The sequence below is a fragment of the Chenopodium quinoa genome, unplaced genomic scaffold (genome assembly GCF_001683475.1).
Source record: "Chenopodium quinoa cultivar QQ74 unplaced genomic scaffold, ASM168347v1, whole genome shotgun sequence".
NCBI lineage: Eukaryota > Viridiplantae > Streptophyta > Magnoliopsida > Caryophyllales > Amaranthaceae > Chenopodium > Chenopodium quinoa.
Genome location: NW_018743020.1, coordinates 446,494 through 471,182, shown reverse-complemented (window position 1 = coordinate 471,182; position 24,689 = coordinate 446,494). Strand labels below are relative to the sequence as shown.

The window sequence follows — 24,689 nt, the reverse complement described above, 5'->3', positions numbered from 1 at the left end:
GGTGTTCTCTGCCGTGTCGCGGTGTTAATTTTTAGTGTTTTTATCTTTTTAGGGTTCCGTGTGTTCTCTCTGCTCATTTTCCGTATAAATAAGAAACTCACTTCTGCAGTTCGAGGCATCAAATCACTCTCTCTTCCTCTCTTTTACTCCAAAAATCATTCTCTTCTCTCTCTCTTTCTTATTCTAAGCCTTAAACCTGTATTCCTAATAATACCATTCTTCCTTTAGCACTCCAAGGAGTCCATACAACACCCGAAGTTCTGTCCTTAAACCAAGGCGTGAAAGGTATCAATAACTGAGGGTTTGGACCAAATTAAATCTACATTTATTTAATTTAATTTTCATTTGATTTATATTTTTATTGAAGTTACTAACAATTTATTCATGATGTAGCAATTTAAAGGAACTCGGAAAATGTGAGTAATTAATTAATTTAATTCCTCTTATTTTATTTTTATATTGCTAGTATCATGATTAGGTTATTATTATTATTTGATTTGACTAACGATATTATTGTGAAATTGCTTCCAATATTAATGTTTATTTTATTATATTTATTGATCACCATATTGCATGTTTAAAGGGAATATGTAATTGAAAATCACGCCTAATAAGATAATTTGGACAACCGGTTTAGGTTCCTTTTTAATCTTGTTATTGATTCAAGTGGTCACAAATATTTTAGAATTATGTGTTGCATTAATATTTAACCAATTTAGCATAATAATAGTTTGGAGCAAATTGAATATTTGTTTGTATGTCTCTGGGATTGCATGAATCACATTTCACTATAAGAATCGAGTAGAGGGCAATACGGACGAATGTGACTCCATGACTCACTTCGTCCCATCATCCCCGATCCTCCTTTCGTGGTTCCGAACCATATGGAGTTAGTAATCTCATGGATTATGAATGGGGTGTAACCTTCACGGGTCAATTGTTGTTGCCTTCGTTGTCCCTTATTCGTGGTTGCCTTAAATGATCCGTGAACGGTTTACAAGTTCCTTAAAAACCTTGTTGGTGGCTCCCTACTTTCCTTGTCCCTAATTGTATATGTTAATTCCCACTTCCTATGAGTGCGAAGCATATTCACCACATGCTTTAACGTAGGCGCACTTCGAGCGATGCCTACAGTATCATGCCTAGGATCTTGCTAATAATATTATGCTTGATATTATGATGATGGTTATTGTTGCTTGGTATTATTTATTTAATTGTTATTTCTTGATCACACCTTTTATGCATGTTTAAAAGGAATTTGTACTTGTAATCACGCTTAATAAGATAATTAATAATCTTATTTAAGGCTAATATGATTATAATTCAAGTGATTGCCAATAATAGTTTTGTTTGTGCATTAATATTCAACCAACATAGATTAAGCAGGTTTAGGGTAAACCTATTGATTGCATGTTAGTCAGAAAGCGCACATGAATACGATCAGAATACAGTAGAGACCTAATATTAGGGCAGGTTCAATCTCTTTTAGGTTGGATTTGTACCTTCATCCACGAACTTCCAGTCATGGTTCCAGAGCTATTGGAGTTAACGATCTCCTGGATCGTTAAGGGGTGTAACCTTCACCCTGTGAACGGTTTACAAGTTCCTAAAACTTGTTGCCGACTCTTTTACTCTAGTTCCTTCCCTTAGCACGCCACCATGCTTAAGTGTATGATCACAGTGGGGCTCAAGTGTGGGATGCTTGAAATATTCCCTACAGTACCTAAAATTAAGAAAACTAATAAGAATAAGAAAAGTTCTCAACAGTAAAAGAAATATAGAGAATTGAAAAATTAAAAGAAAAGAGTTAGAAAACCGAGTTGCCTCCCAGGTAGTTCTTGTTTAACGTCATATCTCGACGTCCTCCACCTGTTGAGGTGGTTGTCGGAGAAGCAATATGTGAAGAAGGCCAACAAAAGCACCATCGAAGTACTTCTTGAGTCGATGGCCATTGACCTTAAACAGAGACAAAGAATCCATCATTGAAACCTCTACAACACCACTAAGAAAGACATTCTTAACCAAATAAGGACTGCTCCATCTTGACATGAGCTTTCCTGGAAACAACTTCATTTTCGAATTTTAGAGAAGAACTTTGTCACCAACACAAAAATCTTTCTTCTCAATAATCTTGTCATGAGTTTCCTTGGAACGAGCTTTGTAAATACTAGCACAATCGTAACCATCAATTCGAAGCTCCTCTAGCTCATGAAGATCTAACTACCTTTTCTCCCCCGCACTTGCCAAATCAAAATTTATCTTCTTGATTGCCCACAAAGAACGGTGTTCGAGTTCTACCGGGAGATGGCATGATTTTCCATAAACTAGGAGGTATGGAGTGGTACCTATAGGTGTCTTGAAAGTCATTCTATAGCCCCAAAGAGAATCATCTAAATTTTCCGACCAATCCTTCTGATTTCTCGCAACCATCTTTTCAGGGATCCCCTTGATTTGACGATTAAAAACCTCAATTGGCCGCTTGTTTGAGGATGATATGGAAGGCCAAATCGTTGATGAACTCCATACTTTCACAACATCTTTTAAAAGGGCATTGTGAATGAAATGAGAACCCTTATCGCTTATCACCGCCTTAGGTACATCAAACCTTAGAAAAATGACCTTCTTGAACAACTTCATTACCACCTTGTGGTCATTAGCTGGGGAAGCAATGGCCTCAAACCATTTAGACACGTTATCCACCGCCATAAGGGTATATTGATTTCCAAAGGATGAGGGAAACTATCTCATTAAATCAATTCCCCACACATCAAATACTTCCAACTCAAGTATGGGTTGTTGAGGCATCTCATTTCGCTTGGAGATATTCCTAACTCGTTGACAACGGTTGCATGTCTTAACAAAACCCCATAAATCCTTGAAGATTTATGGCCATCATAAACCTCTTTGAAGAATCTTAGTAGCGGTTTTAAAAACACCCATATGGCCACCACTTGGATCCGAGTGGCACATCTTCAAAACACTAGGCACCTCTTCATTTGGAACACAACACCTAAGTAAGCCATCGACTCTTCTCTTGTACAAGATGGGATCATCCCTCACATAGTGTCTAGCCTCTCTCTTAAGCTGCTTTCGTTGATTCTTAAAAAAGGAAGGTGGAAACTCCCCACAAGCAAGAAAGTTCACTAAGTCGGCGTAACATGGGAGCTCCTTTGCCTCAATAGCATATAAGAAGTCATCAAGCATCTAATCCCCTAAGAACAAAGTTACTCTAACATATGGATGAATCGAAGGTGTTGACTTTTTGTTGACTTTCTCTCTAGGCGATTTCCATGTCGATTTCTGCTTGCTAGGTCGGGATCTTCATCTAGCTCCTCATCATCATGGCTTGTAAGAAGAAATATTCAACCCCTCTTTCACAAAACAATGCCCTTATTGATAAGATTCTGGATAAGCTGAGAAAATCTGGAACTTCTTCCTCTGAACCGATTGCTGAAGAAGATGAACTGGTTACTCCTCCTCCACATTTGGTACATCCATCTGGTGGAATGATATCTAGAGGTGAAGTTAGAATACTTGAAAGTTCTTATAGAAGTTCGATTGCTCAATCTCAGACTAGAACCAATGGAACAGTAACTAGGGTTTTTACGGTTACTGTTCCATTGGTTTTTGGTCAGAATCCAAGCTCGATTATCCCTGAGCTGTCATTCCGGGCTCTTTTGAGGCTCCTGATAACTTGAATCAAGTTCCTGAAGCTCCTGGGGAATGGAAGGATTTATTCAAAGGGAAGCTCAATGCAAAAGGGACCTCTCTGTCTTTCATTGCTCCTGAGATCAGAGATGGAAAATTGATTGCTAAGCTTAGCTCTGCTGATATTTGTGAGGGCAACAAAAAATGGGGTAATGTTCTTATCTTCTATGTTGTTGGTTACTCTCCCACTATTTCTGCAGTTCATAAGTTTGTTGCTGATAATTAGAGTAACATTGCTAAACCAAATATATTTTGGCATGATGAGGGATGTTTTATAATCAATCTGAAATCTAATGATGATAAGAATGCTATTTTATGTTCTGGTCCTCACATGTTCTTTGGTAAGCCAGCAATTGTTAAAGCGTGGTCTAACATATTTGATTTCCATGCTGAAATATTGAGAACTGTTCCTCTATGGATTAAGCTTCCTAATTTGCCATTGAACTGCTGGGGAGCTGAAACCCTAAGCAGAATTGGTAGTTTACTTGGCGTTCCAGTCTGTGCTGATGAATGTACCTCTAGGCAGCTAAGGGTTTCGTTTGCTAGACTTCTTGTTGAAATTGATGTTACTAAAGCTCTGTCAAGCTCTGTTTGGGTTGAGAGCCCTGCTGGTGAATTGATTGAGATCACAGTGCATTATGAGTGGACTCCTCCTTTTTGTAAGAAATGTGATAAGGTTGGACATGACTGTTCCAAGCCTCAACCTGCTAAAAAGAAGCAAATAGGTGATCTAAAGACCACTCAAACTCAGACTAAGAAAGTCTGGGTTCTTAAGAAGAGTAACAAGGTTCCTGCGGAGGCTGCTAAGGTTCCTGCTCCTGTTAAGGAAGTTACACCACCCCCTCAGACTCAGAATAATGATGATTGGCAAATTCCTAGCAAGAAATCCAAGAAAAAAGCCAATAGACAGATCAATTTCCATGTCTCTAGTTCTAATGTTTATCAATCTTTGACTTTGGATTCTGATGGTATTGAAATTACTGATGAAACTAATGAACCTAACGGGGGTGATGGGATTCCCCCTCTAGGGTCATGATAGTTCTTTCATGGAACATTAGGGGTCTTAATGACCCTGGGAAGGTGGCTTCTGTTAGAAAGCTACTTTCTGATCAGAAGTGTGATGTTCTTTGCCTTATTGAGACTAAAGTAAACCAACATAATTTTGTCAAGATTTAGAGGAAATTTGGGGTTGATTGGACTTGGTTTGCTAACTATGCTAATTCCCCAAGGGGTAGAATTTGGATAGGTTGGAAAGCTGATCTTCTCAATTTAGCTGTTCTTTCTTCACAAGAACAGTTAGTACATTGCTTGATCACTACAAAAGATCTGCAAACTCAGGTTTTCATTACCTTTGTGTATGGGTTACATACTGTTCAGGATAGGCTATCTCTATGGGCTGGTCTTAGGCAGTTGACTGGTATCTCTGGAACCTGGTTATGTGCTGGTGACTTTAACTCTACCCTATGTTGTGAAGATAGAATTAATGGGGCTGTGGTTACTGATTATGAAACCAGGAATTTTCAGAACTTTATTGATGATTTGGCTTTGACTAAAATTAAGAGTAAGGGTTCCTTTTTCTCTTGGTGTAACAAAGCTCATAATGGTCCTAGGACTTATTCTAGAATTGATAGAGGTATTGTTAACCAGGACTGGATGGATACTTATGGGCATGTTGAAGCTATTTATTTGCCCCCCTATCTCTCTGATCACAACCCTATTCTCTTTGATATCATTCATTCTCAGCCTGGCAAAGGGAGACCTTTTAGGTTTCTTAACTATCTTGCTGATCATGAAAGTTTTCTAGATATTGTGGATTCTGCTTGGCAATGTTCTGTTCCTGGTAATGCAATGCATAAGGTTTGGTCTAAGCTTAAACAAGTTAAGACTGCTCTTAAGGCTATGAACATTGAGAAATTTGGTAATGTGTCTGAGAAGGTTGAAGCTGCTCAGAATGCTCTAACTTACATTCAGCAGCAAATTATACATGATGTTTAACAGTGTTGATTTGCACTCCGAGGAATTAGAAGCTATTCAAACTGTTAAATAATGGATTAATGTCCAGGAAAGTATTTACTGGCAGAAATCCAGAGTGGATTGGCTTCAACTTGGTGATATTAATGATGAGTGACATTTATGTTACCCTTAGGGGTAGTGTATTGGTCTCTTTTCTCCTGTTTTTCTTAGGTTTTCTACCTCTTTTCTCCTCTTATGGCTTCCTTTTCTTTTATGGATGAAAAGTATGCTTATTTGCGCTTGTTTTGATAATCTTAATGCATAATTTTATCATCCCCATGCTCTCGTGATCTTTGCTATCTTTTGCAGGTTCCATGACGGTCCTAAGCACGGTAGGAGGCCCCTTGGCCAAGTATGGAGGCATGGACAAAGACAAGAGAAGCAAAAGGGAAGAAGAGGAAGTTCAAGAGGAGGTGTGGCCAAACCTCTAAGAGGTTCGGTCGAACCAAGGTGTGGTCAAACTTTTGAAAAGTTCGACCGAACCTCCAAGGCAGTTTCAACCAAGTTTTCAGCATGTTTACAGGAGGGGTCGAACCAGGAAAGTTCGACCAAACATGGATCAGGGAGGTTCGACCGAACCTACCTTGAGTTCGGCCGAACCTACCCTGAGTCCGACCGAACCTACCCAGAGTTCGGTCGGACCTTTTCCCGTTTCAGCTGACGTTTTACGGAGCTTCCTAAGCAATTTTGTAAGGGGTATATATAGTTTTTTTTTTGCTCATTAAAGAAAAAAGGATTTTTCAGTTTTAGAATAGTTTTTAGGTTAGTTTTAGGTTTTAGAGAGAGAAACTCTCAAAATTTTAGAGAGAGAAAGTGAGGAGCACAATGGTTTTCATGGATTTTGGATAATCAAATGAGGAATTTGAAGATCTCCACCTTATATCAATGAGCATTTCTTACTTTCTCTTCTCTTATTGCTTTATTTAGTTGCTTTCATTATGCTTGAGTAGTTTCCCTTCTACTAGGTGTTGAGTGAGACTTTGTAATGATTGTTTGAGTTATTTGAGATAAATTTGATGATAATTGTGTGATTAAATTGATTGAATTGATGTTGGCATGTTGTTTGTTTTAGATTGGATTGATCTCCCATGATAGCACACTTAATTGCATATTGGTTTTAGTTTGACAAGGGATTGTGAATTAGAATTGATATATTTGATTGCATTTTGGGTAATTTTCTTCTATGCACCTAGTCAATGAGGGATCTAGGCTAGGAATTTGAGAGATTACTTTTGAGTGTAGTTAATTCTCATTATAATTCTTTCTTTGCATGATTGATTATCAAATGGATTCTCATTAGCTTATTAATTGTTCTAAGTGGATCTTTTCCCCTAGTAGACTTTATCATACCTTGTTCTTTATATGTGTTTTAGTGTAGTTGTAGTGTCCACTATCCATAAACCGATTTCGGCGTAGCTTAAGCATTAGATCGAGAACAATCCAACATTACCGTTCCTTGTGGTTCGACTCCGAACTTACCACTAGACTTGTTTAGGGGTTAGTTTTAGGATTTATAAATTTATTTGGTTGAGTGTGGAATGTGCGACCGTTCTAACGCCCGTCAAAATGGCGTCGTTGCCGGGGAACGGTGTCAATGCTTGATTGTTTTTGATTGCTTGAGTCTAGGTCTCTGTGTATACTTTTCTTTTTATTTTTATTTTTATTTTTTAATTTTTGCTTGTTTTTGTAAAAAAAAATGGCAAGTAACTCGTTTCCTCAATATGACAATGAGCCTTTTTGTGAATATTTCAATAGACTTGTGGGATATTTGGATTTTGATTGTTGTAGTCTTTGGGAGGCTTGTGAGATTTGTTATTTTGGTTTGAATGAGCAAACTAGGGATGAAGTTGAATGCATGCATAATGGTGAATTTAGAGCATTATCAATTGATGATGCTTGGGATTTTTATGTTTGGTTTGCTTGGGATGTCTATAATAAGGGTAATCATGATTCTATTATTGATATGCAATGTGTTGATACTTCTAATATTAGCATGAATTCCCATGATTTGTTACATGATCCATTAAGTGAACCTAAAACACATGATTTCAACTCTATTTCCTCTTTTGTTCATGATGATGAGGTACATGCTCAAGTTGATGCTAATGGTGTGTTTCAATATTCTTCATTATTTACCATGCCTTCTTGTGATGTGCTTCGTTCCCTTAATGATGAATCTCATGTGTTTGATTGTGCCCCCACTCCCCAATGTGATGTATATGCTCATGATCTTAATGTTGATTTTTCCAATCTTGGTTGTACTTCTTCTTCTCTTGTTGAGCCTCAACCTTTAACACCTTTTGAATCCCTTATTGCTACTTTTGAATCTCAAATTAGGTGCATTGAGCTTGATAATGAGCTTGGGCCTAGTAAGGAAATGATTCTTAATTCTATGAGAGGTCAATTAGAGATAATGAAAAAGAATGAGGAGCGTCTTGAGGAGGAAAGGAGAAGAAAAGAAGAGTTAGAAAGCCAATTGTCACCCTTGATGCTTGTTTGTGAAAAATCCCAATTTAATGTGTGTGTTGAGGATGATGATGATTATTTTGAGCAACCAAGAGAGTGTGAGGATCCCATTGGTGAGCATATGAGTGATGGTGAAGGAGTTGAGAATGAAGAGAGTGTTGATTTTGAAAATCCTAACCCTTTTTCCCATCTTGATGAGTCTCAAGTGCATGATTGTGATCCTTTTATCCATGAGTATTTGGATTCATTTAAGGTTATGTCTAATGTGTTCATTGAGTGTCAAATGAAAACCCATAGCCTTTTGAGTGAGTTCATTAAGAATGCTTTATGGGAGAGAGATGATTTTGAAATGAATTTGCATCCATTCATGCATGGCTTTGAGATTTTAGGCTTTAAGGAAGTTGAGGGAGTTGTTGTTCATGATTGTAGTGAAGGGGATTATGTAGTTCCTCTTGGAAGTTGGATGTTTGAGGGAGATTATGATCATGAGTGTTCTTCTTTTGAGGATTCTATGATTGATTTTCATGCTCAAATTGGTGATTTGAGGAATGGTGGTGAAGAAGAGACCATTTGTAAGACCATTGCTCCTATCCCCTTCTCTCATGTCCCTTTTTCAAGGAATTTCAACCATATCCCCTACACTCCTTTATCCTTTCCTTCCTTTGTTAATGAGCCTATTGGGGACCCCCTTGCCTATGAAGATTTTTATGTCCCTCATTCGTCTTCAATTGAGGAAAAGGGTGATTTTGCCACCCAAAAAGATTTTTGTGAAGAGAGTTTGCCTTTCTATTCTTCTTCTTATTTTCTTGAATTTTCTTTTGATTCTTCTTCTTCTTGGAAACTCCCTCTTCACCTTCTTTTGCGTGCACTAATCTTGGTGCATGCCCTTCTTATATCATTTGCTTACTTGTTATCTTATGAGATGTGTAGTAGTGCATTTGACAAGCTCTTGCGATCGTTGCAATATTATTACTAGAGCGGTCAAGCTTGGACCTTAAGCAAGCCTTTCTCGGGAAGTAACCCGTGTTTTATTGCTTTCATTTTATTTTATTTTTAGAATAGTTTTTGGCCTCATGGAAATGTTTGTGTGCTTGGTGCTAGGTACATAACTTAATATACTCTTATGCATTGGTTTGGATCAAGAATCAAGGAAGTTTGACTCCACTTTTGCTAGCACATGGAAAACAAGATTCAATTTTAGAGGTAGTCAGCTTCAAGAAGGTTTAATTGGGTCATTTGCGGGTACTATACCCACCTAATATCCGGTAATATCCTTCCTTGCTCTTCCTCTAATGATATGTGACTTGTTGGACATATGTTGGTTGGTTGGATGACTTTCTTTCTTTTCTCCTCCCATGGATTCTTTGGTTTAAAGTTTGAGCATGTTGCCTCATTCAAGCTTGGGGGAGGGTATTCTATCATGTTTGGTGGAATTTTGATTCATATATGCCATGCACATTTGTATATGCATTTCCATTTTCTTTATTTTGAAAATTCCAAAAAGATTTTGTTTCTATCAAGGCAAATTTGCAATGTGTTTTGTTTTGTTCTTACTTTTGACATAATACGCTTGGACTTGTATTCTTGAATGTCCTTATTCCTAAATTATAAAGGTATGCACGGTTTGAGAATGTGTTAGGTTGACTCTAGGATATGATATGCTAAGGTAGTTGTTAAGAACTTTGAGACCATGAAGCCCTAGTTCACTTGCTTGTGGTAAGATGGAGTTGCTCTCGATGGTGGATATGAAATCAAGAGTTAGTTATTGCTATCCCTAGTGAGGTAAATTGTTCAAGCCTTCATCATACTTTGTTGAGCGGCATATTTGGATCCTTGGCTATTGCATTCTCGTATCTAGAACATGACTTTTAGCTCCAAAGATCGCGACCGTGCCACTTTAGGGGATGACAAAGGAATTTCTCTTTTTATAGGATAGATTTTCTATTTTTGAGTTTAGTTTATATTTTCCCCTCTTGCTAGCCCTTTTGAGCCATATACATTCTTTTCTCTAACCTTAATACAAGCCTTCCAGCCTTGGTTTCACTTTAAATCCTACCTTTAGTTTTGTGAAGCAATTTAGTTTTCGAGCTTGTTTTATTGTTTATGGTGCAAGTTTAGAATTATAAGTTCATTTGCAAAGCAAGTATGTGTTGTATATAATTTTTTGCATAAAACCAAATACATTTTGAGAAAAAGCCGTCCAAAGTTAAAAGAGGCAAGGACATTTTTAAAAAAAAAAGCTTGGAAAAAGGAATTATTGAAAAAAAAAAGTAAAGAAGAATGTAAAGCACAAAAAAAAAGGGTTTTGTTATTGTTGTTCTCCCTGTTTTTGTTATTTTGTGTTAAATAAGCTTGAGGGAAAGTTATTTAATAAGCATACTTGGCACTTTTGTTTTGGAATCGTTTGGATCTTGTGGAAGAAGTTCCACCCGTGCTTCACATAGGTTTACCACCAATTTCAAGAGTTCTCCACACCTTTACTCTCCTAGCTTATATGTTAATACCTTGAAAGTCATTTTGATCCTAGAGGGTTAAGTCATGCAATGATGGCGGGAAATAGGAATCAAGCCTATAGAGCGAGTTTGCATAGCCAAGATGTCGGGTAACCTTCTCAATGTTTTTAATTTCTTATTTATTTTTCGGTTTCTTCGTGGAATCATGAGAAGCTAACTTGAAAGTGGATTTGAAACTAGTAGAGAGAACGTGGTTTGATTGGTTGAAACAAAAGGTGGAATGTGTTTCCTTTAGTTCTCTATGCTTAGCATATGTTATGTTTCAATCAACCTTGGACATCTTAGAACGTGCATACCTTTATTATTTTAGAAAGATTGACATTCATTAGTGTTTGTTCCATCATAAAAGTCCACTCTAGAACGCTTGTAACTTTTCTCTTACTTCGATTTATTTTATTTTATTGTTTTTTTTGCCTTGCCTTGATTTTTGTCAAGAGTTATGGGTTAAACTTTTAGGATACCCTTACGAGAGCATACTCGTCCTCTAGAGCGATCTATGGGGTTTAAAGTGCTTGATGCATGCGCTAAATGCATTCGTGATTCCTACGAAAGTGAGTTAGTGTATATTCTTTCTCTTCTAGTTTTATTTATTTTATTTTTTTTTTATTTTATTTTTTTATTTTATTTTTTTAAAAAATAAAATTATACATCGTTTTCCGTTGTGTTTGTTTTGTTTTGCTCGAGGATGAGCAAAAGTTAAGCTTGGGGGTGTTTGATGAGTGACATTTATGTTACTCTTAGGGGTAGTGTATTGGTCTCTTTTCTCCTGTTTTTCTTAGGCTTTCTACCTCTTTTCTCCTCTTATGGCTTCCTTTTCTTTTATGGATGAAAAGTATGCTTATTTGCGCTTGTTTTGATAATCTCAATGCATAATTTTATCATCCCCATGCTCTCGTGATCTTTGCTATCTTTTGCAGGTTCCATGACGGTCCTAAGCACGGTAGGAGGCCCCTTGGCCAAGTATGGAGGCATGGACAAAGACAAGAGGAGCAAAAGGGAAGAAGAGGAAGTTCAAGAGGAGGTGTGGCCAAACCTCTAAGAGGTTCGGTCGAATCAAGGTGTGGTCAAACTTTTGAAAAGTTCGACCGAACCTCCAAGGCAGTTTCAACTAAGCTTTCAGCATGTTTACAGGAGGGGTCGAACCAGGAAAGTTCGACCAAACATGGATCAGGGAGGTTCGACCGAACCTACCTTGAGTTCGGCCGAACCTACCCTGAGTCCGACCGAACCTACCCAGAGTTCGGTCGGACCTTTTCCCGTTTCAGCTGACTTTTTGCGGAGCTTCCTAAGCAATTTTGTAAGGGGTATATATAGTTTTTTTTTGCTCATTAAAGAAAAAAGGATTTTTCAGTTTTAGAATAGTTTTTAGGTTAGTTTTAGGTTTTAGAGAGAGAAACTCTCAAAATTTTAGAGAGAGAAAGTGAGGAGCACAATGGTTTTCATGGATTTTGGATAATCAAATGAGGAATTTGAAGATCTCCACCTTATATCAATGAGCATTTCTTACTTTCTCTTCTCTTATTGCTTTATTTAGTTGCTTTCATTATGCTTGAGTAGTTTCCCTTCTACTAGGTGTTGAGTGAGACTTTGTAATGATTGTTTGAGTTATTTGAGATAAATTTGATGATAATTGTGTGATTAAATTGATTGAATTGATGTTGGCATGTTGTTTGTTTTAGATTGGATTGATCTCCCATGATAGCACACTTAATTGCATATTGGTTTTAGTTTGACAAGGGATTGTGAATTAGAATTGATATATTTGATTGCATTTTGGGTAATTTTCTTCTATGCACCTAGTCAATGAGGGATCTAGGCTAGGAATTTGAGAGATTACTTTTGAGTGTAGTTAATTCTCATTATAATTCTTTCTTTTCATGATTGATTATCAAATGGATTCTCATTAGCTTATTAATTGTTCTAAGTGGATCTTTTCCCCTAGTAGACTTTATCATACCTTGTTCTTTATATGTGTTTTAGTGTAGTTGTAGTGTCCACTATCCATAAACCGATTTCGGCGTAGCTTAAGCATTAGATCGAGAACAATCCAACATTACCGTTCCTTGTGGTTCGACTCCGAACTTACCACTAGACTTGTTTAGGGGTTAGTTTTAGGATTTATAAATTTATTTGATTGAGTGTGGAATGTGCGACCGTTCTAACGCCCGTCAAGTAACAACAAATATTTTTTTGCTGTTATGAAAAAAAGACAAGGCAGGAATAGGATTGATACTTTTTTTACTAGTGATGGTACTTTATTAAAAACCCCTGCTGCTATTGAAGAAGAAATCACTGGTTTCTATAAAGCTCTTCTTGGCTTCAGTTCTGATTCCCTCCCTGGGGTTGATCTTGGTACTGTGAGAAGAGGTGCTCAGCTTTCTAGATATTCTCAGCAGTCTCTTATTGCTCCTATTTCCACTGAGGAAATTGACTTAGCTTTGAAAGATATTGATAGCTCCAAAGCTCCTGGAATTGACGGGTTTAATTCTCACTTCTTCAAGAAAGCTTGTGATGTTGTGAAAAATGATGTTTATGCTGGTGTTATGGAGTTTTTCAATATTGGTGTTATGCTGAGGCAATGAAACTGCACAACTGTAACCTTAGTTCCTAAGGTTCAGAATCCTTCCCTTGTTAAAGATTTTAGGCCAATTGCTTGCTGTTCTGTTCTTTATAAGCTTATTTCCAAAATTCTTACTTTAAGGCTTGCAAATGTGATTTCTGAGGTGATTGATGGCTCTCAAGCTGGGTTTATCCCAAGGAAGCATATTGGTGACAATATCTTGTTAGCCACTGAGCTTATTAAAGGATATGGGCATAAGTTCCTTTCTCCAAGGTGTATGTTAAAGATTGATCTGAAAAAAGCTTATGACTCTGTTGAATGGGGTAATCTGAAGACTATTATGTCTGAGATTGGTTTTCCTAACTAATTTATTGCCTGGGTTATGGCCTGTTTGTCTTCTGTCTCCTTTTCTATTTTGATCAATGGCATTCCTTCAAATCCATTCCCTGCAAAGAAGGGTCTTAGGCAAGGTGATCCCATGGTCCCCTTTCTTTTTTCCATTGGAATGGTGTACCTCTCTAGATGTCTTTCTGAGCTTCAGCTGAATCCTGATTTTAATTATCATCCTAGGTGTGAGAAAATGGGGTTGACCCATCTTATGTTTGCTGATGATTTGCTGCTGTTCTCTAGAGCAGATGCTCAGTCTGTTTCTTTGCTTTTCCAAGCTTTCTCTAAGTTTTCTGAAGCTTCTGGTTTATCAGCTAACTTAGATAAAATTGAGGTCTATTTTGGTGGGCTCCTTGATTCTGAGCAGGATGAGTTGAGAGATTTGATTGGGGTTTCTCCTGATACTATTACATTCAAGTACTTAGGGGTTCCTCTTTCTTCTAAAAAGTTGACCATTGCTCAATGCAAGCCCCTTGTTGATAAAGTGACTGCTAGGATTAATGGGTGGTCTGCTAAGCACCTCTCCTATGCTGGTAGGCTCCAATTAGTTAAGAGTGTCCTATTTGGCATACAAACTTATTGGGCTCAAATCTTCATTCTTCCTAAAAAGATCCTAAGAGAAATTGAATTTAGATTTAGAGATTTTATTTTGACTGGGAAAGCTAATCCCTAAAAGAAATCCCTTGTCTCTTGGTCTCAAGTTTGTCTCCCAAAAGTTAGTGGTGGCTGGAATCTTCTTTCTCTTCCTGAGTGGAATGTTGCTGCTATCTCTAGACTTCTTTGAGATCTTGCTCATAAAGCTGATAACTTATGGGTGAAATGGGTTCATACCTATTATTTTAAAGATAAACCTTGGTGGAATAAACCTGCCCCTTGGAAGTGTTCTTGGGCGCTGAGTAGAATTCTAAAATGTAGAACTGTTATTGATAATATTGGTGGTTGGGATGCTGTTAAACATGGTGATAAAATCAAGATTAAGAAGATTTATTTGAAGGTCATGACTCAAGCTCCTAAAGTTCCATGGAGAAGGCTCTTTTGTAACAATTCTACTACCCGTAAGAGCTTGTTCATTCTCTGGCTTGCTGTTAGGAACATATTACTCACAAAAGATAGATTGAGTCTATGGAATATGCATTGTGATCCTACTTGTTTCCTTTGTAATCTGCATCCTGAGCCAGTTGAGCATTTATTTTTGAATGCAGTTTTACTAAGGTTATTTGGGGAAGGATTTTGGCTATCTTTGGTTGCAACAGGTCTATTTTAAGCTTTGATGCTGAAGTTATGTGGGTTTCTAAAATCTGCAGGAAGGATAGAGCTAAAAACAGACTGTTGGGAATGTGTTTTACTGAAACTGTGTATCATATTTGGTTATAGAGAAACTCCTTGATCTTTATAGGAAGATGCAAATCTGGTGAAGCTGTGCTCAGAGATGTATTATTTGTTGTTGCCTGTAGATGTTCTGGTTCTGAAAGGAATTTGCTGATCCTGTAATTTTGTTTCTTTGGCAGTTTTGTCTATTCTGGTGCTCATCCTGGTTTTCCCAGTCTTGAGTTTAGTTTGCTGTTCTGGTCTGTATTCTCAGAGTTGCTGTATTGCCTCTTTTGTCTAGTCCTGCTGCTTTTTGCGGCTGAGTCTAGGTGGGGGTTTATTATTTCTTTTTACAGTTTGCAGATTTGTTATTAGTGTGTGTTCTTTGCAGGTTTGTCCTGCTCTGTGTTTGTTTTGTGTTGCTGGGCCTGACTTCCAGAACCCTTCCTAGAAGGTGGCTGGAAGCTTGAGTTCAGTTTGTTCTTGTCTCTTTCTCTTGAACCCTTCCTAGAAGGTGGCTAGAGAAAGGGTTTGAACTGTTTGGTGGGTGGTTGGCCTGTTTTTCAGGTCTTGTGGGGTTTGGTGCTTGTTATAACTTAGCTCTTGTAAGTTGTAACATTTTCTTTTGGTAATAAAATTTTCTATTTACCAAAAAAAAAAGCATCTAATCCTCAATTGGAGAACGATCATCATGAATTTGAGAATCCTTTATGCGAGAGAGATGGTTCGCCACAACGTTTTTCGCTCCTCTCTTATCCCTAATCTCAATGTCAAAGGTTTGAAATTCAAGTAACCACCGGATCAACCTAGGCTTGGACTCTTTATCGGCATAAAGGTAGTTGAGAGCCGCATGATCCGTGAAGACAATGGTCTTGGAACACAGCAAATAACAACAGAACTTCTCAAAAGCATGAACAATAGCAAAAAATTCCTTTTCCGTTGTGATGTAATTCCGTTGAGCACCATTTAGAGTCTTGGACATATAATATATCACATGGAGCTTCTTTGCCACTCATTGACCCAAGACACCTCCAATTGCCGAATCACTCGCATCGCACACCAACTCAAAAAGTAAATCACATCTTGGGGATTAAACAATAAGAGTAGAGATTAGGGCCTTCTTTAACTTATTGAATGCCTCCAAATACTTATCATCAAATACAAACTCGACATCCTTTTGAAGGAGATCATAAATGGGCTTTGCAATGTGCGATAAATCCTTGATGAATCATCTATAAAACCCAGCATTTCCTAAGAAACATCTCACTCCTTTCACATTGACGGAAGGTGGAAGCTTCTCAATAACCTCAATTTTTGCTTTTTCCACCTTTATCCCCTTGTGAGAAATCTTATGGTCAAGGACTATGCCTTCCTGCACCATAAAATGATACTTCTCCCGATTCAAAACCAAGTTCACATTCTCACACCTTGCTAGACATTTCTCAAGGTTTTCAAGGCATGCCTCAAATGAATTACTTCATATGGAGAAATTGTCCTTAAACACCTCCATCTCCTCCTCCAACTTATCTCCAAATATACTCATTATGAATCTTTGAAATGTTGCGGGAGGATTACAAAGGCCAAACGACATTCTCCTATAGGCAAATGTACCATATGAACAAGTGAAGGTTGTTTTCTCTTGGTCATCCGGGTGGATAGGGATTTAGAAAAATCCAGAATAATTATCAAGAAAACAATAGTACTCGTGCCTCATTAGTCTCTCAAGCATTTGATCAATAAAAGGTAGGGGGAAGTGATATTTCATTATAGATGAGTTTAGACGTCTATATTCTATACACATCCTCCATCTCGTGATCGTCCTCGTCGGAATGAGCTCACTTTTCTCATTCTCGATGACGGTCATACCTCCTTTCATTGGGACGAAATGAACGGGAGAAACCAACTGGAATTTAAGATGGGGAATATAATTCCTGAATCCAAAAGTTTGGTTCTCCTTCTTCACTACCTCTCCCATTTACGGATGAAGCTTTCGTTGCCTCTCAATATAAGGTAAAACACCCTCCTCAAGGGTTATGTGATGAGTACATAAAGAGAGGCTTATACCTTTGAGATCATCAATGGTATAACCCAAAGCACCTTGGTGATTTCTCAAAACACCACACAACTCTTGAGCTTGGGGCTAACTCAAAGAAGAGTTAACAATCACGGGAAAGGTTGAGTTGGGTCCTAAGAATTCATACCTAAGGTGTGATGAAAGAGGTTTGAGCTCAACCATTGGAACTACACCTTTACCCTTCTTTGATGTAGCCACTTGCAACGATTCTTGGCTAGAAATGCTCATACACATTTTCTCTTCAACGTCCTCAAGGTCTCCATTGAGAACATCTTCATAATAAGCCATCTCCTTGCTAGGAGCACCTATCTTTTCCTTATTCAACAAAACATTCTCAAGAGAATTATTAGAAGTGAGCAATTGCTCATGCATGGAAGACACAACATGATCAAGAGAATCAATCAATATGCAATTTTCTAAAGAAGAACATGGATACTTCATACTATCATTCAAGTCAAATTCTATCACCTCATCCCATGCTTTGAGTAAAATTTTAGCACTCTTCACATCTATCATAGCACTCGAAGTAGCAAGGAATGATCTCCCTAGAATGATAGGAATGATAGCATCTTCGTCCATCTCAAGCACCACAAAATCCACCAGAATAAAAAATTTCCCAACCTTCAAAGGGACATCCTCCACCTTACCCTTACGAAACTTAATTGACCTATTGGCTAATTGCAAAGTGATGTTGGTAGGTAACAGTTTCCCTAGCTCAAGTCTTTGGTATACCAAATATGGAATAAGGCTAACACTAGCACCTATTTCACATAAGGAATTCTCGATTTGCATTTTTTAAATGGCACAAAGGATGGAAAAGTTTCCGGGGTCTTTTAGCTTAGGTGAATCTTGTTCATTATAATTGCACTACAATTTTTGGTCAAGTTCACCGTCTCTACAACATCACAAGTCCTCTTACCGCTCAAAATGTCTTTGAGGAATTTTTCATAGTTGGGCATTTGGATGACAACTTCGGTAAATGGTAGAGGGAGGTAAAGTTGCTTAAGCATGTCAATAAATCTTCCAAATTGTTCATCCAACTTGTGTCTCATGAATTTTTGTGGATACGGAAGCTTGGATTCACAATTTCTTTCTCAACTCTCACCTCACTAGGTTTCTCATTCTCAACCTCACTCAAAGATGCACCATTTCTCTCATCTTCTACCAATACCTCATTTGTGGCCTCCTTGGTCTTACTCGTCCTAGGTAAACTCTCCTCAAGAACCTTACCACTTCTTGTAACAATAGCATTGACCGGTCTCTTGGGATCTAGGCCTTGAAAAGGTAAAGAAGAAGGACTAGCTTGGTCTTTCAAAGCATTTGAAAGTTGAGAAATTTGGTTTTCAAGCATCTTATTATGAGTCATCATTTCATTAGATTTCTTGTCACTTACGGCCATGTTAGTGTTCAACAAATTCGTTTGATTTTCAATGATTTCTTCCAAATTAGTCCTAGAAGAAGAAGAAGAGGATTGAACATAGGAATTATCATTTTGGGCTATTGGAGCAAATCCGGGTGGAGGGCCCCTTTGAGAGTTGTTTTGAAAATTTCCCCTATTTTGATTCTTCTAATTATCTCTACCTTGATTATGGTTACCATAACCTTGGTTATGATTACCATAATTTTGGTTTGAATTTTGGCCACTATAACCTTGGTTGTTATAGTTACCTCAGTAATTTTGGTTCCCATGGTTCCTATTACCACCACCTTGGTTGTAGTTGAAAAAATTGCCATGGTTGTTGTAATTCCTATTCCATTAGCCTCTTTGATTCTCAAACGTAGAATCATTATTGTTTGACACATAGTTCACATGCTCATTCACATTTCCATCTTGATTATCACAAACATCCATACATGCATGAGGCCAATTAGAAGCATCATGATCATACGATCCACAAACATCACAAAACAAGCATCCACTAGGCATGTTACTAGAAAAGGGAGAGGGTTGAGGATTAGAAGACATACCTCTCCCCTTAGATTGGGAGGGAAGACATGAGACTTGGGAGGTAGAACTTTCCTACATTGCCTTGATATCGGACATTTCCTTCCCCTTGTTTGTCATTTGTGAGGAGAGATTGTTGATTGCATTTAGATGATCAACCGAGTACACCGAAGAGCAACTCTTGCTAGTTGACTCTTTTTCTCCATCTAGCCAATTCCTATAATATCTCACTACGTCTTCAATTATGTCTACCACTTCCTCTTCCGTTTTATTCATGATGGGACCTCCGGCTCCTCCATCTAAACATGATTTCCCTTGAGGACTAAGGCCTCCATAGAATATTTGAATAATTTGGAAATTAGGAATTCCATGGTAAGAACAATCTCTTTGATACTCTTTTTATCTCTCCCATGCTTCATATATGCTCTCACTTGGCTTTTGTTTGAAACCTTGAATTAAAGCTCTAGCCTCCGCCCTTTTCTTTTGTGGATAGAAACGGGATAGAAACTCCTTGGTCACTTCGTCCCATGTCCTTAGAGAATTTGGCTTGACCTCCTTGTCTAGACATTCCAAGGCACACCCTATAAGGAAAAAAGGGAAAGAGCTTGAGGCGGATGAATTCTTGGGAAATTCTATTCACCTTGACAGTATTGCAATATTTTTCGAACTCCTTGAGATGATTTAGTTGGATTTCATGGTTAGCCCCACTAATTTATTGCCTCTCTATCAAAGTGATCATTGTCGGCCTTATTTTAAAATCATTCGCCAGTGTTGTAGGTGGAGCAATCCCACTCTCAAATCTATATGCACCTGGAATCCACAATACTTTCAACGCTACCCTTGGATTTTCTCCCATTCTTACTTGTTCTTCTTGTTGTAGTTCTTCTTCACTTGAAGTGCTAGAATTCAAAGATCGTCTAGCAACCCTAAATCTTGCAATAGTCCCCTCCATCTCCGGATCAAATGGCACTAGTGAATGACCACGTGCTCTATGCGTATAATTTCAAAAGAAATGATTAGTAGCACATATACAAGTGTAGCCTAAAAAAAAAAATCTTTTTGTGTGTCTTTTTTTTCAATTAAAGATGAAATAGACTCAACAACTATAACAAAGCACCAATATCATTCCCCGACAACGGTGCCATTTTGACGCAAGGAAAATGTAGGTCGTTTTCTACCCTTTCCTAGAGCCAAACTAAATTTGTAAACACTCAACCAACCTAATAAGAGTATATGGTAAGTCAAGGGTCGAACCCACAGGAATGAGTAGGTGTAAGTTATAGCCTATGTCAAGCTATTTCAAAGAAAGTAGAAGGTTATGGTTGGTAACTAAGGTATTGAGAAAGCTAAAATAATCGAGAAATTCATTATACTAAACACTAAGGATATAGGTTCCACATGAAAGCTCAATGATTATGCTAATTGATGGATAAGTCAATCAATTCAAACATTACAACGGACAAACAATAGTTGCAATCAATGGAATTTAAGAGCTATGTCCTATAAACCAAACTAGGGTTCACTATGAATGGAAATCAAGGAAAATCACATCAAATTCAATCAATTAAATAAATTTTCAAATCAAGGGTTCATGTCGTTGAAAATTACAATGTGATGAGTGACATTTATGTTACCCTTAGGGGTAGTGTATTGGTCTCTTTTCTCCTGTTTTTCTTAGGTTTTTCTACCTCTTTTCTCCTCTTATGGCTTCCTTTTTTTTATGGATGAAAAGTATGCTTATTTGCGCTTGTTTTGATAATCTTTATGCATAATTTTATCATCCCCATGCCCTCATGATCTTTTCTATCTTTTGCAGGTTCCATGGCGGTCCTAAGCACGGTAGGAGGCCCCTTGGCCAAGTATGGAGGCATGGACAAAGACAAGAAGAGCAAAAGGGAAGGAAAGGAAGCAAGAAGAGGAAGTTCAAGAGGAGGTGTGGACGAACCTCTAAGAGGTTCGGTCGAACCAAGGTGTGGTCAAACTTTTGAAAAGTTCGACCGAACCTCCAAGGCAGTTTCAACCAAGTTTTCAGCATGTTTACAGGAGGGGTCGAACCAGGAAAGTTCGACCAAACAAGGATCAGGGAGGTTCGACCGAACCTACCCTGAGTTCGGCCGAACCTACCTTGAGTCCGACCGAACCTACACAGAGTTCGGTCGAACCTTTTCCCGTTTCAACTGACTTTTTGCGGAGCTTCCTAAGCAATTTTGTAAGGGGTATATATAGTTTTTTTTTGCTCATTAAAGAAAAAAGGATTTTTCAGTTTTAGAATAGTTTTTAGGTTAGTTTTAGGTTTTAGAGAGAGAAACTCTCAAAATTTTAGAGAGAGAAAGTGAGGAGTACAATGGTTTTCATGGATTTTGGATAATCAAATGAGGAATTTGAAGATCTCCACCTTATATCAATGAGCATTTCTTACTTTCTCTTCTCTTATTGCTTTATTTAGTTGCTTTCATTATGCTTGAGTAGTTTCCCTTCTACTAGGTGTTGAGTGAGGCTTTGTAATGATTATTTGAGTTATTTGAGATAAATTTGATGATAATTGTGTGATTAAATTGATTGAATTGATGTTGGCATGTTGTTTGTTTTAGATTGGATTGATCTCCCATGATAGCACACTTAATTGCATATTGGTTTTAGTTTGACAAGGGATTGTGAATTAGAATTGATATATTTGATTGCATTTTGGGTAATTTTCTTCTATGCACCTAGTCAATGAGGGATCTAGGCTAGGAATTTGAGAGATTACTTTTGAGTGTAGTTAATTCTCATTATAATTCTTTCTTTTCATGATTGATTATCAAATGGATTCTCATTAGCTTATTAATTGTTCTAAGTGGATCTTTTCCCCTAGTAGACTTTATCATACCTTGTTTTTTATATGTGTTTTAGTGTAGTTGTAGTGTCCTTTATCCGTAAATCGACTTCGGCATAGCTTAGGCATTAGATTAAGAACAATCTAGCATTACCGTTCCTTGTGGTTCGACTCCGAACTTACCACTAGACTTGTTTAGGGGTTAGTTTTAGGTTTTATAAATTTATTTGATTGAGTGTGGAATGTGCGACCGTTCTAACGCCCATCAAAATGGCGCCGTTGCCGGGGAACGATGTCAATGCTTGATTGTTTTTGATTGCTTGAGTCTAGGTCTTTGTGTATACTTTTTTTTATTTGTTTATTTATTTTTTGTTTGTTTGATTGTTTTTGTTAAAAAAAATTAAAAAATGGCATGTTTCTCATTTCCTCAATATGATAATGAGCCTTTTTGTGATTATTTCAATAGACTTGAGAGACTTGTAGATCGTAATTGTTATAGTCTTTGGGAGGCTTCTGAGATTTGTTATTTTGGTTTGAATAAGCAAACTAGGGATATTGTTGAAAGCATGTATAATGGTGAATTTAAAGCATTATCAACTGATGATGCTTGAGATTTTTATGTATGGTTTGCTAGGGATGTTTACAATAAGGGTAATCATGTTTCTAATATTGATGTGCAATGTGTCGATTCTTCTAATGTTAGCATGCATTCCCATGATTTGTCACATGATCTCATTAGTGAACCTAGAGCAAATGATTTGAACTCTATTTCCCCTATTGTTCATGATGATGAGGTGCATTCCAATGTTGATGAGCATGGTGTGTTTCATTATTCTTCATTATTTAGCATGCCTTCTTGTGATGTACCTTTTTCTCCCAATAATGAATCTTATATGCTTGATTGTGCCCCCTCTCCCCGTGATGATGATTATACTCATCCTTCTAAAGTTGATGCTTACAATCTTGGTTGTGATCCTTCTCCCCTTGTTAACCCTCAATTTTATTCATCCTGTGAGTGTCCGATTGATTATTTAGAATCCCTTATTAGGTGTGTTGAGCTTGATTCTACTTTTGGGCCAAGTAAGGAGTTGTTTTTAAATTCTATGAGAAGTCAATTGGAGATGATGAATAGGAGTGAAGAGCGTATTGAGGAGGTAATAAGGAGAAAGGAAGAGCTAGAAAGCCAATTGTCATCTTTGTTGCATGATCTTGAATCTTTCAAATCCCATGTGTGTATTGAAGATGATGATGATGATGTTTTTGTGCAATCAAAAGATTGTGAGGAAGACAACAATGAGCTTTTGAGTGAAGGAAAGAGAGTTGAGAGTGAATTGAATGATGATTTTATGAATCAAAACCCTCTTTCTTATTTTGACCAAGTGCATGTTTGTGATTCCTCTATTCATGAGTATTTGGACTCATTTGAGATTATGTCCCATTTATTTTGTGAGGTTCAAATGAAAAATAATGACATTTTGAGTGAGTTCATTGAGAATGCTTCATGGGAAAGAGATGAATTTGAGATGAATTTGCATCCATTCATGCATGGTTTTGAGATCTTAGGCTTTCAGATTTCTAAGGGAAATGTTGTTTATCGTCGTGATAGGGAATTGGAAGATGAGGTTGTTTCTCTTGGAGATTGGTTGTTTGAGGGAGATGTAGATCACGAGTGTTCTTCTTTTGAGAATTCAATAATTAATTTTCATTCCCTTAGTAGTGTTGAGAGGCAAGGTGGTGAAAATGAGATCATTTGTGAGACCATTTCTCCTATCCCCCCACGTCATCATATTCCATTTTCAAGAAAATTTGATCATGTTCCCTCCTATCCCATGTCACTCCCTTCTTTTCTCAAAGAGCCTATTGGGGACCCTCTTTCTATTTGTGATCTTCAAGCTCCCCACTCATCGATTATTGAGGAAAAGGGTGATTTTGCCACCAAAAAACATTTTAAGGAGAGTTTGCCTTCCTTTTCTTTTTCTTCTTCTTCTTCTTCTTCTTCTTTTGTTGAATTTTCTTTTGATTCTTCTTCTTCTTTTTCTTGGCATCTCTCTCCTCATTTGCGTGCACTGTCCTTGTTGCACGTTATCTTCCCGTCATTTTCCTACCTTCTTTCTTATGAAATGTGTAGTAGTGCATTTGATAAGCTCTTACGATCCTTGCAATATTATTTACTAGAGCGGTCAAGCTTGGACCTTAAGCAAGCCTTTCTCAGGAAGTAACCCGTGTTTATTACTTTCATTTTTTTTTATTTTTAGAATAGTTTTTGGCCTCATGGAAATGTTTGTGTGCTTGGTGCTAGGTACATAACTTAATATACTCTTATGCATTGGTTTGGATCAAGAATCAAGGAAGTTTGACTCCACTTTTGCTAGCACATGGAAAACAAGATTCAATTTTAGAGGTAGTCGGCTTCAAGAAGGTTTAATTGGGTCATTTGCGGGTACTATACCCATCTAATATCCGGTAATATCCTTCCTTGCTCTTCCTCTAATGATTTTTGACTTGTTGGACATATGTTGGTTGGTTGGATGACTTTCTTTCTTTTCTCCTCCCATGGATTCTTTGGTTTAAAGTTTGAGCATGTTGCCTCATTCAAGCTTGGGGGAGGGTATTCTATCATGTTTGGTGGAATTTTGATTCATATATGCCATGCACATTTGTATATGCATTTCCATTTTCTTTATTTTGAAAATTCCAAAAAGATTTTGTTTCTATCAAGGCAAATTTGCAATGTGTTTTGTTTTGTTCTTACTTTTGACATAATACGCTTGGACTTGTATTCTTGAATGTCTTTATTCCTAAATTATAAAGGTATGCACGGTTTAAGAATGTGTTAGGTTGACTCTAGGATATGATATGCTAAGGTAGTTGTTAAGAACTTTGAGACCATGAAGCCCTAG

General features: G+C 37.4%; 3 protein-coding genes across 3 annotated transcripts; 2 read left to right on the top strand and 1 right to left on the bottom strand.

Annotated features, from left to right (window-relative positions):
* Positions 1-2,220: 2,220 nt before the first annotated feature.
* On the bottom strand, positions 2,221-2,706 carry LOC110729969. The gene has a single exon (XM_021909759.1). It carries the CDS (start codon positions 2,704-2,706, stop codon positions 2,221-2,223), a length of 486 nt encoding a protein of 161 aa, XP_021765451.1.
* A 2,034-nt stretch (positions 2,707-4,740) lies between these two features.
* LOC110729968 lies at positions 4,741-5,703 on the top strand. Its single transcript, XM_021909757.1, has 2 exons — positions 4,741-4,854; positions 5,086-5,703. The coding sequence occupies exons 1-2, from the start codon at positions 4,741-4,743 to the stop codon at positions 5,701-5,703; spliced, it is 732 nt and encodes a 243-aa protein (XP_021765449.1).
* A 7,195-nt stretch (positions 5,704-12,898) lies between these two features.
* On the top strand, positions 12,899-13,627 carry LOC110729967. Its single transcript, XM_021909756.1, has 2 exons — positions 12,899-13,275; positions 13,402-13,627. Exons 1-2 carry the CDS (start codon positions 12,899-12,901, stop codon positions 13,625-13,627), a joined length of 603 nt encoding a protein of 200 aa, XP_021765448.1.
* The last annotated feature ends 11,062 nt before the right edge of the window (positions 13,628-24,689 follow it).

What these genes read in the sequence shown, in the direction of transcription:
- LOC110729969 (XM_021909759.1), bottom strand. Translation starts at nt 2,706, where the DNA reads ATGGCGGTGGATAACGTGTCTAAATGGTTTGAGGCCATTGCTTCCCCA.
- LOC110729968 (XM_021909757.1), top strand. Translation starts at nt 4,741, where the DNA reads ATGATAGTTCTTTCATGGAACATTAGGGGTCTTAATGACCCTGGGAAG. An exon ending in TTTGCCTTATTGAGACTAAA is followed by an intron (nt 4,855 to 5,085) that starts GTAAACCAACAT and finishes CATACTGTTCAG; the next exon opens with GATAGGCTATCTCTATGGGC.
- LOC110729967 (XM_021909756.1), top strand. Translation starts at nt 12,899, where the DNA reads ATGAAAAAAAGACAAGGCAGGAATAGGATTGATACTTTTTTTACTAGT. An exon ending in AATATTGGTGTTATGCTGAG is followed by an intron (nt 13,276 to 13,401) that starts GCAATGAAACTG and finishes TCTTACTTTAAG; the next exon opens with GCTTGCAAATGTGATTTCTG.